The sequence below is a fragment of the Dipodomys merriami genome, unplaced genomic scaffold (assembly GCF_024711535.1).
Source record: "Dipodomys merriami isolate MVZ:Mamm:240054 unplaced genomic scaffold, mDipMer1.0.p SCAF_11, whole genome shotgun sequence".
Taxonomy (NCBI): Eukaryota; Metazoa; Chordata; class Mammalia; order Rodentia; family Heteromyidae; genus Dipodomys; species Dipodomys merriami.
In genome coordinates this window covers 7,325,954-7,339,875 of record NW_027202382.1, presented here as the reverse complement: position 1 = coordinate 7,339,875, position 13,922 = coordinate 7,325,954, and the positions used below count along the sequence as shown (strand labels likewise).

General features: G+C 35.7%; 1 protein-coding gene across 2 annotated transcripts; it reads left to right on the top strand.

The window, feature by feature from the left end:
• Positions 1-9,436: 9,436 nt before the first annotated feature.
• Positions 9,437-12,547, top strand: Izumo3 (IZUMO family member 3). Of its 2 annotated transcripts, none has more exons than XM_070005414.1 (7): positions 9,437-9,887; positions 10,028-10,102; positions 10,239-10,328; positions 10,533-10,550; positions 10,988-11,068; positions 11,752-11,825; positions 12,125-12,547. In XM_070005414.1, the coding sequence occupies exons 1-7, from the start codon at positions 9,656-9,658 to the stop codon at positions 12,203-12,205; spliced, it is 651 nt and encodes a 216-aa protein (XP_069861515.1). In that variant the 5' UTR covers positions 9,437-9,655; the 3' UTR covers positions 12,206-12,547. The 2 variants fall into 2 exon arrangements, with proteins under 2 accessions (XP_069861515.1, XP_069861505.1); XM_070005404.1 differs by having other exon boundaries at positions 11,752-11,842.
• Positions 12,548-13,922: the final 1,375 nt, after the last annotated feature.

Genomic DNA, 13,922 nt, shown 5'->3' with positions numbered 1-13,922 from the left:
GTGGTCCCTCTGACATCACCCTTACCATGAAAATAAAATAAAAATATTGTATGTGTAAATATATAATATATGTGCAATATATAGTATATATACACAATATGTACATATATATACACACACAATATGTACATATACATATATACATATATATGTATATGTACATATTGTGTGTGTATATATATATATATATATACCTGATATTTTATGTAGATATACATATACATATACAGATGTATATAAGGACATGGACAAGATTTGAGATCAAAGATCTAATGTTATAACTAATTACTCTAGCAAATAAGAAAATTTACTAATTATGAATCAATTGAGTGATAAGCTGTGATGCTGAGAATATCTTAAACCCCCAGTTTTCCTCCATACTGATAATTTTTCAGTTTTTAGCAAGAAAAGTATATTTTCTACTTTAAAAATTCAAACATTTATTGATCATATTTTTACAGTATTTTCTTTAAACATCTTACATTTATCTTTGCAATACACTTCCCATTACTAACAGAACTTTCAAGGTATATGTATGAAATTAAGGCAAAATAACCCAGTAATTACACTCCTGGGCATTTATTCAATATACCACAAACAAAGCCACACTAAAGCTACCAGCACAACCATGTTCATTGCAGCAGTGTTTACCATAGATGAGATATGGAATCAACCTAGGTGCCCTCAATGGACAAGAGGATCAAGAAAATGTGATATCTATCTATCTGTCTATCTATCTATCTATCTATCTATCTATCTATCTATCTATCTATCTATCTATCTATCTATCTATCTATCCATATGTATGCATGTGTGTATAGGTATGTATATATATGTATATATGCATATGTGTATATATATATATATACATACACATACACTCACACAGTGGAATTGTACTCTTCATTCAGAAAGAATGATATTGTACTATTCATAAAGAAATGGAAAGACTTGGAAAAAGTTAAATTAAGCAGAGTAAGCCAGATAGGTAGTTTCCCTCATTTATGATAACGTAGGATGTGCATATAAATCTACAAGTAAAAACACTGGATGTTAAAAGACAAAAATACACTTGGATATGATAAATTGTATATGGTAAATTTTTTCTGGTTAACTGCATAGATTCTCACTGAAATTTTCTTACAGGCTAGATTTGGACCATGATCCTAAGATCTCAGCCTTCTACATACATAGGATTACAGGTGTGAGCTAATGTGCTTGGCAAATTCACAAGAAATATATTTCTATAAATATTATCTTTTAAAAGAGGACCAATGTTCTTCCATAAACAGTTTGCTTGTACCATAACTTACATATACTTTCTTTAATTTTTTTGTTGAGCACATTTGAAATGACAGAAGATAGATAGATAGATAGATAGATAGATAGATAGATAGATAGATAGATAGATAGATAGATAGATAGATAGATAGATAGATAGATAGATAGATAGATAGATAGATATTGTTGTTAAAAATCACAAAAAGTTTTATTTCATTGTCAATAGAATTGTGTCCCTCTTATGCACTATAGTCATGCCAAAATAGAAAATTTAATTTGGTCACATTATTATTTTGGAATTTTCTATTTGCTTTGTCTCAATTCTACAACTTAGTAGCTGATAGCTAGTAATAGATACATAAAGGTTGATGTGCCTTACAAATTTTACTTGGGCAATACTAATTTTAGTACAATATATTCAACAATTGTTTCTGGATTCACTGCATAGGTCAATGCCATATTTTGTTTAACTACTTAACCTTTACCTCTGCAAAGTAACACATGTCTCCAACAATTAAACTGCCTGTTCTAAATTATCAAGCCCCAAGCACCTGCCCACCAGATGCACCTTGAAAAGCAGAGTTTCATATTCAAATCTGTCAGCCCCTCTGTTAAGATTCCTAGCACACATATTCCCTTTTTCTGTAACCTCAATTAGCATTTAAGAATGCAGTTAGAATAATGCTAATTTAGAATATAATATCTTCATGGAAAAATGTACATTGGTCATAAAACTGTTATTTTGTTTTGTTTTGTTTTTTATTGTGAAAATACTGTACAGAGGGGTTACAATAACATGGGCAAGATAATGAATACATTTCTTATGAAGCATTGTAGCCTCCTCCTTTGTTTCCCCTTCCCATCCCTTCGCATCCTCCTCCCATTCCCGCCCCCCCCACCAAAGTTGTAAAGTTCGTTTTTCAACATAACAACTTGTACATCTCATTGTTGCAATGGGTCCTCCTGTATCCCTGTTTTAACAATTTGTTTTTTCCCTTCCCCTCCATATATACCAACACCATATATAGTGAAAGCAGGGGTTATACCATGGGGGAGGGACATACAAAGCAACAAAGACATAATCTTATAAATATAAAACCGTTATTTTGTAGGAAAGTTATACACTCACAAAGGTGAAAACTGCAGAGGTGTGTTGAGTTTCAAGTTAAGATGGATCTATAGTTCAAATTTTATCAGTCTTTTTGGCTCTCCACTGGTTTCATGATGTTTCTATATAATGGACTCTTTTGTGTACCAGAATTGAGGCTTGAACTCATTGACTAGATACTTGTCCCTCAGCATTTTCATTAAAGACCAGCACTCTAACACTTTAGCCACAACTCCATTTCCAGCTTTTTGATGGTTAATTGGAGATAAGAGTTCCGCAGACTTTCCTATCCTAGCTGGCTTTGTACCATGATCTTCATATCTCAGACTTTTCAGAAGCTAAAATGACAGGTATAAATCATTGTCACTTGGCAACTATGAGCTCTTAACAATTGACCCATGTTAGTGTTAACACTGGTACACTTGCTCTTGAAAAATTAAATCAAGGGAAGGAAAGAGAAGGGGATTTCAAGAAGCCTCATTTATAGTGCACAGAACTTTTTGATAGAAACATTCCTACAGCTGGTCGTGTGTGGCTCATGCCTGTAATCCTAGCTACTTAGGAGGCTGAGATCTGAGGATCGAAGTTCAAACCCAGCCCGGGCATGAAAGTCCATGAGACTCTTATCTCCAATAAACCACTCAGAAAAAAATAAAAACCAGAAGTGGTTCTGTGGCTCAAGAGGTAGAGCGCTAGCCTTGAGCTGAAGATCTGAGGGACAGCACCCAGAATTCAAGCCCCAAAGACTGACAAAAAGAAAGAAAAAGAAGAAAAAGAAAGAGAGAAAGAAGGAAAGAAAGAGGGAAAGAGAGAAAGAGAAAGAGAGGAAGGAAGGAAGGAAGGAAGGAAGGAAGAAAGAAAGAAAGAAAGAAAGAAAGAAAGAAAGAAAGAAAGAAAGAAAGAAAGAAAGAAAGAAAGAAAGAAAGAAAGAAGAAAGAAAGAGAAAAGAGAAAGAAAGACAAAAGAGAAAGAAAGAAGATTCCTACTGTGGTCCATTCCAGGCTACCAGTCTGATGTCTCCAAGTGCAAGATTGGAACAGAATCACCTGTCATGATCCATACATAGTTTTGTTTTGTTTGTTTGTTTTTGGTCGTGGGGCTTGAACTCTGGGCCTGAGTGCTGTCCCTCAGGAGCCATACATAGTTAAAGGACAACTCCAACACAATCCTGGCAACTACAGCTCTACATTCACATTTTGTTCACATTTTTGCATCTAGTCCTAAAGGACCAGTTTTCCTCTGAGGAAGAAGAAGGAAATGTCATTTCCAAAAATTCTTCCATTAATATGTGCCAGATCCCTCACACTGTGAATGGCTTCCACACCCATTATTATATATAGTTTCTTGAAGAATGAAATGTACTATTTGGTCCAAGCCTCTTCTAGTCTTACACTTTGCTCTGTGCTTAATGCCAGGAAAGTTTCCACTTCCATTATATCAGAGGAAAACACCTATTCAGAAGCCAGAGAACTGTCCATTTCAAAAAAAAGACTAAAACAAACATATTCATATAAATCTATATATGGAGCTATAGCTATATCTGTCTCTATAGAAATGTCTACACAATGAAAATAAATACTGGGTGAAAAAGAAAACAAAAAAACACTCAATACATAAAAAAGAAAAAAAAAAACAAGATTAAAACATCACCCCTCCTTGTGATTGATCATATGCCCTAGTGGATATTTTTATTTAGATCTGCCTACTATTGATAGTATTTAGCATGATTTCTCCCAAACAATAAGGGCTAAAAGTGAAACATAACAGGCTTTAAATATGTAAAGCCTAAATACTTTTATGCTTTAAATATTTTTGACATGAAAAGTATTTAAAGACTTTTGACTTCATACATGAGGTCAAAAAATTTAAATTAATTATTAGCATCTAATTTTTAATTATCCTTAGATTTTAATACAGGGGGCAATATTAGTAGAAGTGGCTTTTTAATAATTTCTGTTACTTAGAATAATTCATCCCTATGAAAATAATTCATTGCCAATCTATTATATTCCAGTCTATATTATGGTATGCTGGATCTGTGGTATATTTGTCTGGTTTTACTTTTTAATTTGCCATTATTTTGACACTCAGTAATGACTGTTGTGAAAGAATCTGTTTAAACAGTTCATAAACCTTTTCATTCACTTTTTCATTCAATATTTTGTGCAGTTGACTATGCAGATTCTCCATTCACAATGCTGGCAAAACAAAGGTGAACCAGGTGCATTCATCCACAGACACAGCTTCAAACATCAGAACATCATTGATTAACTTAAGGTGTTTTTCTATCCTTGGGAGGTTTAAAAAATATAGAAGTTCAACAATCAGAGAAATATCTTTTTAGTTCCTCTTTATGTAGCATTTTGAAAATGTTAAAATAGCAATTCAGTTGTTTTCTCTCTAGTGTCCCAGGCACTATGTAGAGAAGATTGATAGCAGCCTGCAATAATCTGTTGTCCTTTGTGGGAGGGAGGAGAAAAAGAAAAACCATGTTATGCTGCTGTTCTGGAAAGAAATAATTGGTAGGTAGCTTATAGAGTCAACGGCTGAATTTAATGGAGCATAAAGGGGTGGTATTTCTCACGAAGGAGGCATATTATCTGTTTAAACAGCTCTCAGTCTCATCCATAAATTAGGCCTTGGACAAGCTTTGGAAAAAGGAGAAAGCACACAGTAATGAATTAACATGCTTGCATATTCCTAACAAAGAAAGTGTCTCTTTTGAAAAAGAAAGAAAGCTCCAGTGTCTCTGATACATTTGGAAATCTAAAATTAATTATTGACTTTTCCATATTGTTTGCAACCACTTCATTTGTTCATTTATTGTAAAACGTATATATGGTAATTGCTTTATGGGAGCTCATAAAACTAAGACTGCAAATGAGATAATGTATGACCAATTTACTGAAGATGCCCTTCAGATGTAGAACTAAATTTGGCATAAATGAAAAGTAGTCAATGCACTCTTCATCAAGGTCTTTTCTTAAAATATAAGAGAGAATTTCACAGAGAATTTATAGAGAAATTTGTGAATAGTTACAACTGGAAAAAAACATTTTATTTATTTTTTCCTTGAAAATGTCTACCTTACTATTTAGAAAACTAATTTGGGGTAGTTCCTAGAACCTACTTCAGTGAATAAATTTTGTTATAAATAACTTAATAATTTATAGAATATGGAATTTTCAAAGTCTTTTCCTGGCTAACATAGATAATAGTAGATTAATCACACTTCAATAAAGAAAATGAATATATATCAGTTATTATGCTGGCAGAAAAATTAGGGAACAGTTAAAACAGATACCTTAATCTCATTATGCTGTGAGAACTATAAATAGCTCTGTAAAGCTGGGGACTCCCAGTTCAGCTGTGTCTCAGTCTCAGGTAGAATCGCCCCATGCCCAGGAGTGATGGGAAGCCCATGTCTTCTGTGTAGCTCAATTCCAGGAACCACATATAATGATCCTTCCCAATATGACCATCTTTTCTCTTCTGAACTGAAAGCTTCCTGCCTCACTATTGGTCCAGTTCTGTATTCATGTGTCATTTTAGCGTGGTAAATATGTAAAAGACAACTACTTTTGTTGAGGCCCTTTTATAGAAAAATCATACATGCTTAAGTTTTATTCTGGTTAAATTACCTGAATTACATGGGAATTTTTTCTTAACATATTAAAATGAAGAGGATACTTATCTGATCAAAATTTCAGACAGAAATATGCAACTAGAGAAAAAGTCCAAAGTCTTATAAGAAAAGGAATTATCACTAAAAATAGTTTTTAGAGGGTCCATATCATGAAAGTAAAACCATACTGACTTTCCCTCTCCTCCGGACCCTGTGATTTTCAAAGAAATCGCTCTCAACAAGAGCAGAATTAGAAAAATATATTTCTATTTGTCAGGCCGAAATTCCACCATCAGTTTCTCAGAAATATACCAGTTTGTTAGTCACAAGTAAGATGCTTTTCTTTTGTTTTCATTTGGTAGATAAAAAGTAAGAACAAGAGGGTTAAAAGAACATAAGTAGGAAATCAGCAAAATTGTTAGAATGCAGAATTCTGAGATCTGATAGAAAACATTGAAACAGTCTAATCCTCCAGCCCCGCTTCCTGGTAAGAGGCAGTAACAGTACCAACCTCTAAGGATGAGGATTTAAGATCACACATATAAGAAGTATAAAACACTAGCAGGCACAGACCACAAGCTCAAATTGGCCAGATATTGGTCACCTAGTAGGTTTTATACTTTTCATTATTTTTTTAAAGGAAGGAAAGGAGAAATCTTTCTTTCTCTTGGTATTTCTAAGGGAAACAAGATGAGCATCTATGTCTTTTAATATAAATTAAAAAGGAAACTGTATTCTTCAAACATAAGTCTAACAAGTTATAGTTGAATACAAATATCCTTCAAATAATGACTACACAAGTAATTGTGAAGAAGAAAAAAGATAATTTTTTGGTGTAGGAAACATTTCAAAATTGTCAGGATCACAGAGTCCATTTACTTAAAGAAAAACGGACTGGTGGGAAATAAAATCAAAATATATTCTCTTTCTCACAAAAATAGTGGCCTTGAGGGCATCTACTCTTACTAATTAAGGCAATGAATAGGCAACCTCAGATTTACTTATTCTCAGTAAGCATTTTGGTATTTGGAAAAGGACATGGATTTGATGGTACATAATTTCATGTTATAACCCCAAATCTTTTCCTCACTACTTTAGTAAAGTGAAAATAGCAATTCAGGCTTAAGGAATAAATATTAAGTTGTTTAAGGTCATACATTTATTTAAATTTCTTTCAGATATGCAAATAAACATAACTCTACATATTTTATATTTAGTCTAGATTTTTTTCTCTGAACATTTCATCTCACATCTCATTCAAGAGAAAATAAATTTTTTGAGTTCCAGATATATTATAGATATGAGACGCTTGTCCGTTGTATGGCTAGTGAAGATCTTCTTCCAATCTGTGGGCTTTCTATTGATCTTGCTAGCTATGTCTTTTGCCATGCAGAAGCTCTGCAATTTTATGCAATCCCATTTGTCCAACCTTTCTTTGATTTGCTGTGTTTCTGGGTCTCTATTAAGAAAATTTCAGCCTGTGTGAAGGAGACCTAGGTTTTCAGTGTCTGCTTTGACTCCAAGGTCTTTGATCTATTTGGAGTTGATTCTGATGCAGGGTGATATATAAGGATATAGCTTTAGTTTTCTATAAGTAGTTAACCAATTTTGCCAGCACCATTTACTGAAGAGGCTGTCTTTCTTCCATTCTATTTTTTAGCTCCCTTATCGAAGATTAGATGGCTATAGGTCGTTATGTCGAAAAACAGGTGGGGTGAGGGGGAGGGAGGGATGATGGAAAGGGATGGGAAGGGGAAACAAAGGAGGAGGCAACAATGCTTGATAGAAATGTACTCATTATCTTTCCCAGGTAATTGTAACCCCTGTGTACAGTATTTTCACAATAAAGAAAGAAAAAGTTCCATTAAAAGATACATCATTTCATTAAAAAAATAGTATTCAATGAAATAAACTCCAAGAAAAGGGAAAGAAAGAGAAAATAAAAACAGTATTAGCACAATTTCATAAGCCTAATTATATCTGGTAATTTAAGCACAGTATTTATTTAGTTGACAGTTTTTTAAAGAATGATAATTCCTTATCTCTAATCCTTGTTTGTTTATTTCCAAAACTAGGATACAGAAATGGGGGGGGATGTTGCCTATGTTACTTCATAGCCCTAGGTGACTGAGGGGTCATAGGTGATCAGCAGGTAGATGTCTTCCAGTCATGAATGTGTTAGTCTAAGAGAGGAAAATTATTGTCTCATCATTACCAGTTCTAGCCTTGTGAAACTGGTAGGAAATCTGAATATTGGGCAAACCTGGCATGCAAGATTTCATATAGTGTAGGCAGGCAAAGGCAGCAAAATAAAACACTAGGAAATGGGTACTTGAAAGGGGTGGGCTGGGGTCAAGGGGAAAGAGGAGGAAAGGGGGAAATGCAGATAAAAATCCAGTGTATATCTTTAAAAATAAGAAGAGTGAAGGAAGGAGAGGGGAGGGATGGGGGAGAATGTTGAAAGGGGTAACAGTGATGGAGATATATTGTATTTATTTTATTTATTTATTTATTTATATTTTGGTCGGTCATGGGCTTGAACTCAGCGCCTGAATGTGGTCACTCAGCTCTTTAGCTAAAGGCTAGTGCTCTACCACTTGAGCCACAGCACCACTTCGAGCTTTCTGGTGGTTTACTGAAGATAAGTGTCTCATGGACTTTCCTGCCCAGGCTGGACCACAATCCTCAGATTTTAGCCTCTTGAGTAGCTAGAATTAAAAGCATGAGCCACCAGTGCCCAGCGATATATTATATTTATAAATTGCTTTGCTAACAGAGATTCTTAGAAGAAGGTTATCAAAATGTTATAAAGCATGTCTGGAAGAATCACCCCACAGACAAATGTAGCCTGATTAGTTAATTAATTCAATTAATTACTGCACATCACTCCTTAATTCCAATAATACTACTACCGATAGGGAGCGTGACAGACCCTAAGCCAACTGGATTTCCTTGGCTTCTTTTACCTCCTAGGAAGCAGTGAGTTTGGATTGACCTTTCTCCAAAGACCTGTGAGATTTTGTGTTGATACATTACTTGAGGGGATAGGAGTATGGGAATCTACTAAAGACACAGAGATTTAAAAGTATTTAGTTAGTTAGTCAGTTATCGGTGATAGACCTAAGGCTTGATTTCAGGGCTTGGATGCTATTCTTGAGCTTTTGTGCTCAAGACTAGAGCTCTATCACTTGAGCCACAGCTCCACTTCCAGGTTTCTAGTGGTTAATTGGAGTGGACTTTCCTGCTTAGACTGATTTTGAACCATAATCCTCCTATCTCTGCCTCCTGAGTAGCTGGGGTTATGTGGTGCTGGGCAAGAAAGTATTTTTTTGAGTGATCTCCCTGCACAGAACTCTGCTTTTGTGAGTTCAAGGATTCTTTCTCTCTGTTTGTTCCATACTCAGAATTCAAGGTAACTATTCCCCAGCAGACAGTTCTCTCTCTCTGGAATGAAGGATAAAATTCAGAAAACAACTGGAGATCCTCAGAAACATGGCATTCCCTAAGAGTGAGATGGAAAGGAAGGGAAAGATAGCCTCAGAGCATCCAGAACACAGTTCTCCTACCTGGATTTCTGAAGGAAAAGGAACTAAGTAAACTAGTTGCCCGGGCAACCTGTTGTTGGGGATAGGGTCAAGGAAATGGGTGACCTGTGGTTATTCCTGTTCCTGCCACTGTCCCTGGTTGCCTTCCATGGGGTCAAAGGCTGTTTGGACTGTGACCCAAAATTCATAGAGGATATTAGGGTCATTCTGACAACGATGGTACCCACAGAAGTCCCTGATCGAACTCAACTGCTTGAACGGCAATTTAAAGAGATCACCCATTTAAGCTTCAAGGTCGTCCACAGGAACAAGATGCTTCGGGTATTGGGTGAGGGCAGCTTGAGTCCCTGAGAGTGTTGGGGTGTTAAAAAGGAGAAGGGGGGCAGGGAAGAGAACACCCGGGTCCACATAATTTCTTCCACAGATACGATTTTTTGCCCCACATATCCCTTTCCACTTCTTCTCCAGCTGTTCAAACTGTCATCAACTTGAGAATATGGCTGAAGAATGAATTTTATAAAATTGGCAATGAAACATGGAAAGGTGAGGTATTGTTTGACCCTCAGAAGTTCGTATTGGCCAATCCAGTAGAAGAAATTTGGATGGGGAGAGCAAGGCCAAAGAAAGATTCGGAAAAGAAAGGTCACCCCAATTTCCTACATCCTCCCCATTTTTTTAGGGGTCTTTATCTATCAAGGCCAGTTTCTCGAGATGCGCAAAAAGCTGGAATCTAAGCTGACAGAAAAATTAACGACCTTCTCTGAAGTTGGTAATGCAAAATTTCTATCAAACAACACTGAAATAATGTGATGGGAATAGAAGTAGTGGGTGAGAGGAGGAATGCCAATGGAAGTATTTAGCGTGGGTGGCGGGGTAGCTGGGACTGAATGGGTAAGAAAAGACTAATGGGGTGTAAATATGGTATGCCCTGAATTGATTTTAAACTCATCAGCCCTTTCTGATTCTCTTTTAGCTTGTTCAGAAGATTGCAGTGAGTATAGTGCATATGACGCTTTGAAGTTTCGGTCCGATTTTCCCCACTTCCCTTGCTCTATCTATGGCTTGTCTCTTCCATTACAAAGAGGACCCAATCCCTAGAGCTTTGATTACACGGGGAAATTTTAGCATATATAATTACAAAACGTAACTTGGGAAACCTTATGTACTCTACAGACTTAGAAAATGTTTAGAGGCCTTCCCAACCCTTTAACCCATTAGAAGCAAGGTCTTGTTATTTTGACTTCTTCCTCAGAGATACAATTTAATTTATAGGTTATGCCCTTTTAAGGAACTTGATAATTAGGAAAAGAATGGATTTAGAGTAACAGAAATAACCCTATAAGATTCCTGGCAATATTAGAGATCTAGTCCATATTTTAGGGGTAGAGCCTTGAGACTTTTCTCCTCTGATTTTTTTTCTTTTATCAGTTGTAACTGAAGGACCCATTCTTGATTGTTGGACCTGTCTTCGTGTGTCTTCCCAGTGCTTCAGAGGAGAATATTGTGGAGGTGACATATATTCTAGTGTGGCAATTTGACATATAGTTTGGCATGAGAGTTTAAGAGGACATAGAACAAGGATCAGGGTAGTGTTATTCACCAAATATTTGAGAGTATTATGCATCCCATGGTAATGTTACAAAAAAAGAAAGAAAAATGAAAGAGCTAATCAAAATTGATAGCAGAATGAGCCAGACACCAATGGCTCATTCTTAGAATTCCAACTACTCACTACACTGAGGATCGTGGTTCAAAGCAGACATATTTGAGGGGCTTTGATCTCTGATTAAGCAGCAAAAAGCCAGAAGTGGAGACATGGTTCACGTGACACAGTGAAAAAGCTGAGTGAGCCCCAATACTGAAATACACACACACACACACACACACACACACACACACACACACACACACACACACAAATGATGCTGTAATTAATAACTTACTACTGGACCAATTAAAGGGCTAAGAAATGAGAAGACTGGACTAGATATGGAGAAGTTATTAGATTAAAGAAAGTCAGGGTAAAGGGTTTCACAGAGTCTAGGAGTCTAGCATAGTAAGACTCAGAAGAAAAGTAGTACATATGAAGTAATAAAAAGGGAAACCTGAAATTATGACTCAGTTCTGTGTATGGATCCATAGTGACTATTTCTTTTCTTCAAACCTCACTGCTGTACATTTTCTTTTTCCAGACGATGATTTGAAGAAGGCTGAGAATCGAGAAATTATACTCTTCCTGATACTGTTTACAGAAGCTGGACTATTGGCAAGTGCAGTGTTACTGTGAGTTTTTCTCCCTCCAAATAAACTGGGTCAAACAGGTCTTTGCAAAAATATTGCTCCAATTTCCTCTTAGGCCAATGGAGAAAAGGGGGAAAGAAGTCATTCCAAAATCTGAGCTATGATATTTACAAGAATGAAGTGAATAGAAGTTTGATGGGATGTGTTGTAATTCAAGAAAATGAATGGAAGGGATCCACAAGTGAAGAAAACATTATGTAATTGTTTTTAAAGGAGCGGGGCTAATGACATTGATGTTGGCATTACCTTTGTTCTTTCCTCTAGATTCTATTTTTGTGTTTCTCACCGGAGGAAAATGAAAAACATTCGCAGGACACTAAAGAAATACTTGGAGAAGAAACTTGAGGAATTAGTGGGGATGGCAGATAAGGAGGAAGAAAAGAAAAGGAATGAATACAGGATATAAAGACACACTCACACTGAAGGTCATTTATATCCGTTCACAAATTGACTCAGAGTTGAAAACTGAGACTTGAACACTTTTGTGTTCATAGAGTCATATCATCTTAAAACTGAAATAGAACTTGGAGTTTCTCTACTGAAGATCCTTGCTGATGCCCTGTAGCAATGGATGCAATGAAATGACAAATGATCTAGCCAAAATTGTACAGAAAGTAACACGGGTATGTTGCAGTACACACAAAAAGTACATGATCATAATGAATGCATTGCTAGTAATTCCCATCAGTGACTGTAATTATAAACATTTATGTTTCTAAAGCTGGTTATTTCTTTGTCTTGTTATTATTTGTATATTTAGACATGTGCATAATTTTCATTGATAATACACGCTCTTTAATTTTTATCAGGATTTCACATATAGCTACTGGGAAAAAAATCCAAAATATTGGTCTTGAAATGCTAAGCTTGTCCTCTTCATTTGCTCCTGAGATTCTGCCTTCACACTGTTGCAAAACTTACACAAAAAGACTTGGTTGGCAATTTCATTTATTTAAATCCTTCTATTTACCTTTTCATCTTAGCAATCTATTAATAGTTGGTCAAGTCAGACATTAAATTTTATTATTTTAGTTGTTTCCATTGAATATATTTCTATACACATGACCCTAACTAGTACATTACATATAATATGTAAATGAATTCTCCAAACAATCTGTGAGTAATATTGCTGATTATCATAGGGATCAGGAAATGATTATCTAGGATTGAAGGATACACAATCCAGGTTGCAACAAACTTTTGGTGGGTGACCTATGACTATTAAAACCATCTGATTGGTATTGAAAGCTACAGGCATATAGTTACCATAGATTAATGGAGTAAGATTTTTTTTTAATAGTGGGAGATGGAGGAGAGAAGGGTTAACGGGACAACAACAAGGGAAGGGTTATCAATGATCAACAAGTAATATACTCATTGCCTTACCCTCTGCACAGCATCTTTACAATAAAATAATTTTTAAGTAGGTTGATTATAATTGTCCACACCAAATTTCACAGCTAGTACCCTGGAGTAAAGCACTACCTTATTTGGCTGGTAAGCTCTTCAATTCTATTTTGTTACTTTTTTACAGTATTATATGTATATATTTAGTATGCCTCTGTGCATACTTGAAGTCTGATCCACCCACATCAAAATTCCCATCTAGCTAAGATAACAGATACATGCCATCATTCCCAATTTACATTTTCTGAGAAGGGTCTCACAAGGTTTTTCTGCCCAAGCTGGTCTCAAACCACAGTACTCTCATTCTCAACCTTCCTAGTAGCTAGGATTGTTTTAAAAATGAGAAAACTAAACAAGAAAGATGATTGCCAGCACATAAATAAATGAAATAGTCAACACAAGGTCTTTGTGTGTGTGTGTGTGTGTGTGTGTGTGTGTGTGTGTGTGTGTGTGTGTGTGTGCCATTACTGGGTTTTGAATGCTCAGCCTAACACTATTGCTCTCTGGTGCCCTAATACTTGATCCATGTCTCTAAACCTTGCTTTTGTTTATTGACTGGAGATAAAAGTCTTATATTTGTCTTCTGGGGCTAGCTTGAACTGTGACCCTCAGATCTCAGTCTCCTGAGTAACTAAGATTATAGGTATAGCCATAT

Coding starts and splice junctions, on each gene's coding strand:
- Izumo3 (XM_070005404.1), top strand. CDS start 9,656: ATGGGTGACCTGTGGTTATTCCTGTTCCTGCCACTGTCCCTGGTTGCC. Junction 9,888..10,027: donor CAAGATGCTTCGGGTATTGG/GTGAGGGCAGCT, acceptor CTTCTTCTCCAG/CTGTTCAAACTGTCATCAAC. Junction 10,103..10,238: donor TGGCAATGAAACATGGAAAG/GTGAGGTATTGT, acceptor CCATTTTTTTAG/GGGTCTTTATCTATCAAGGC.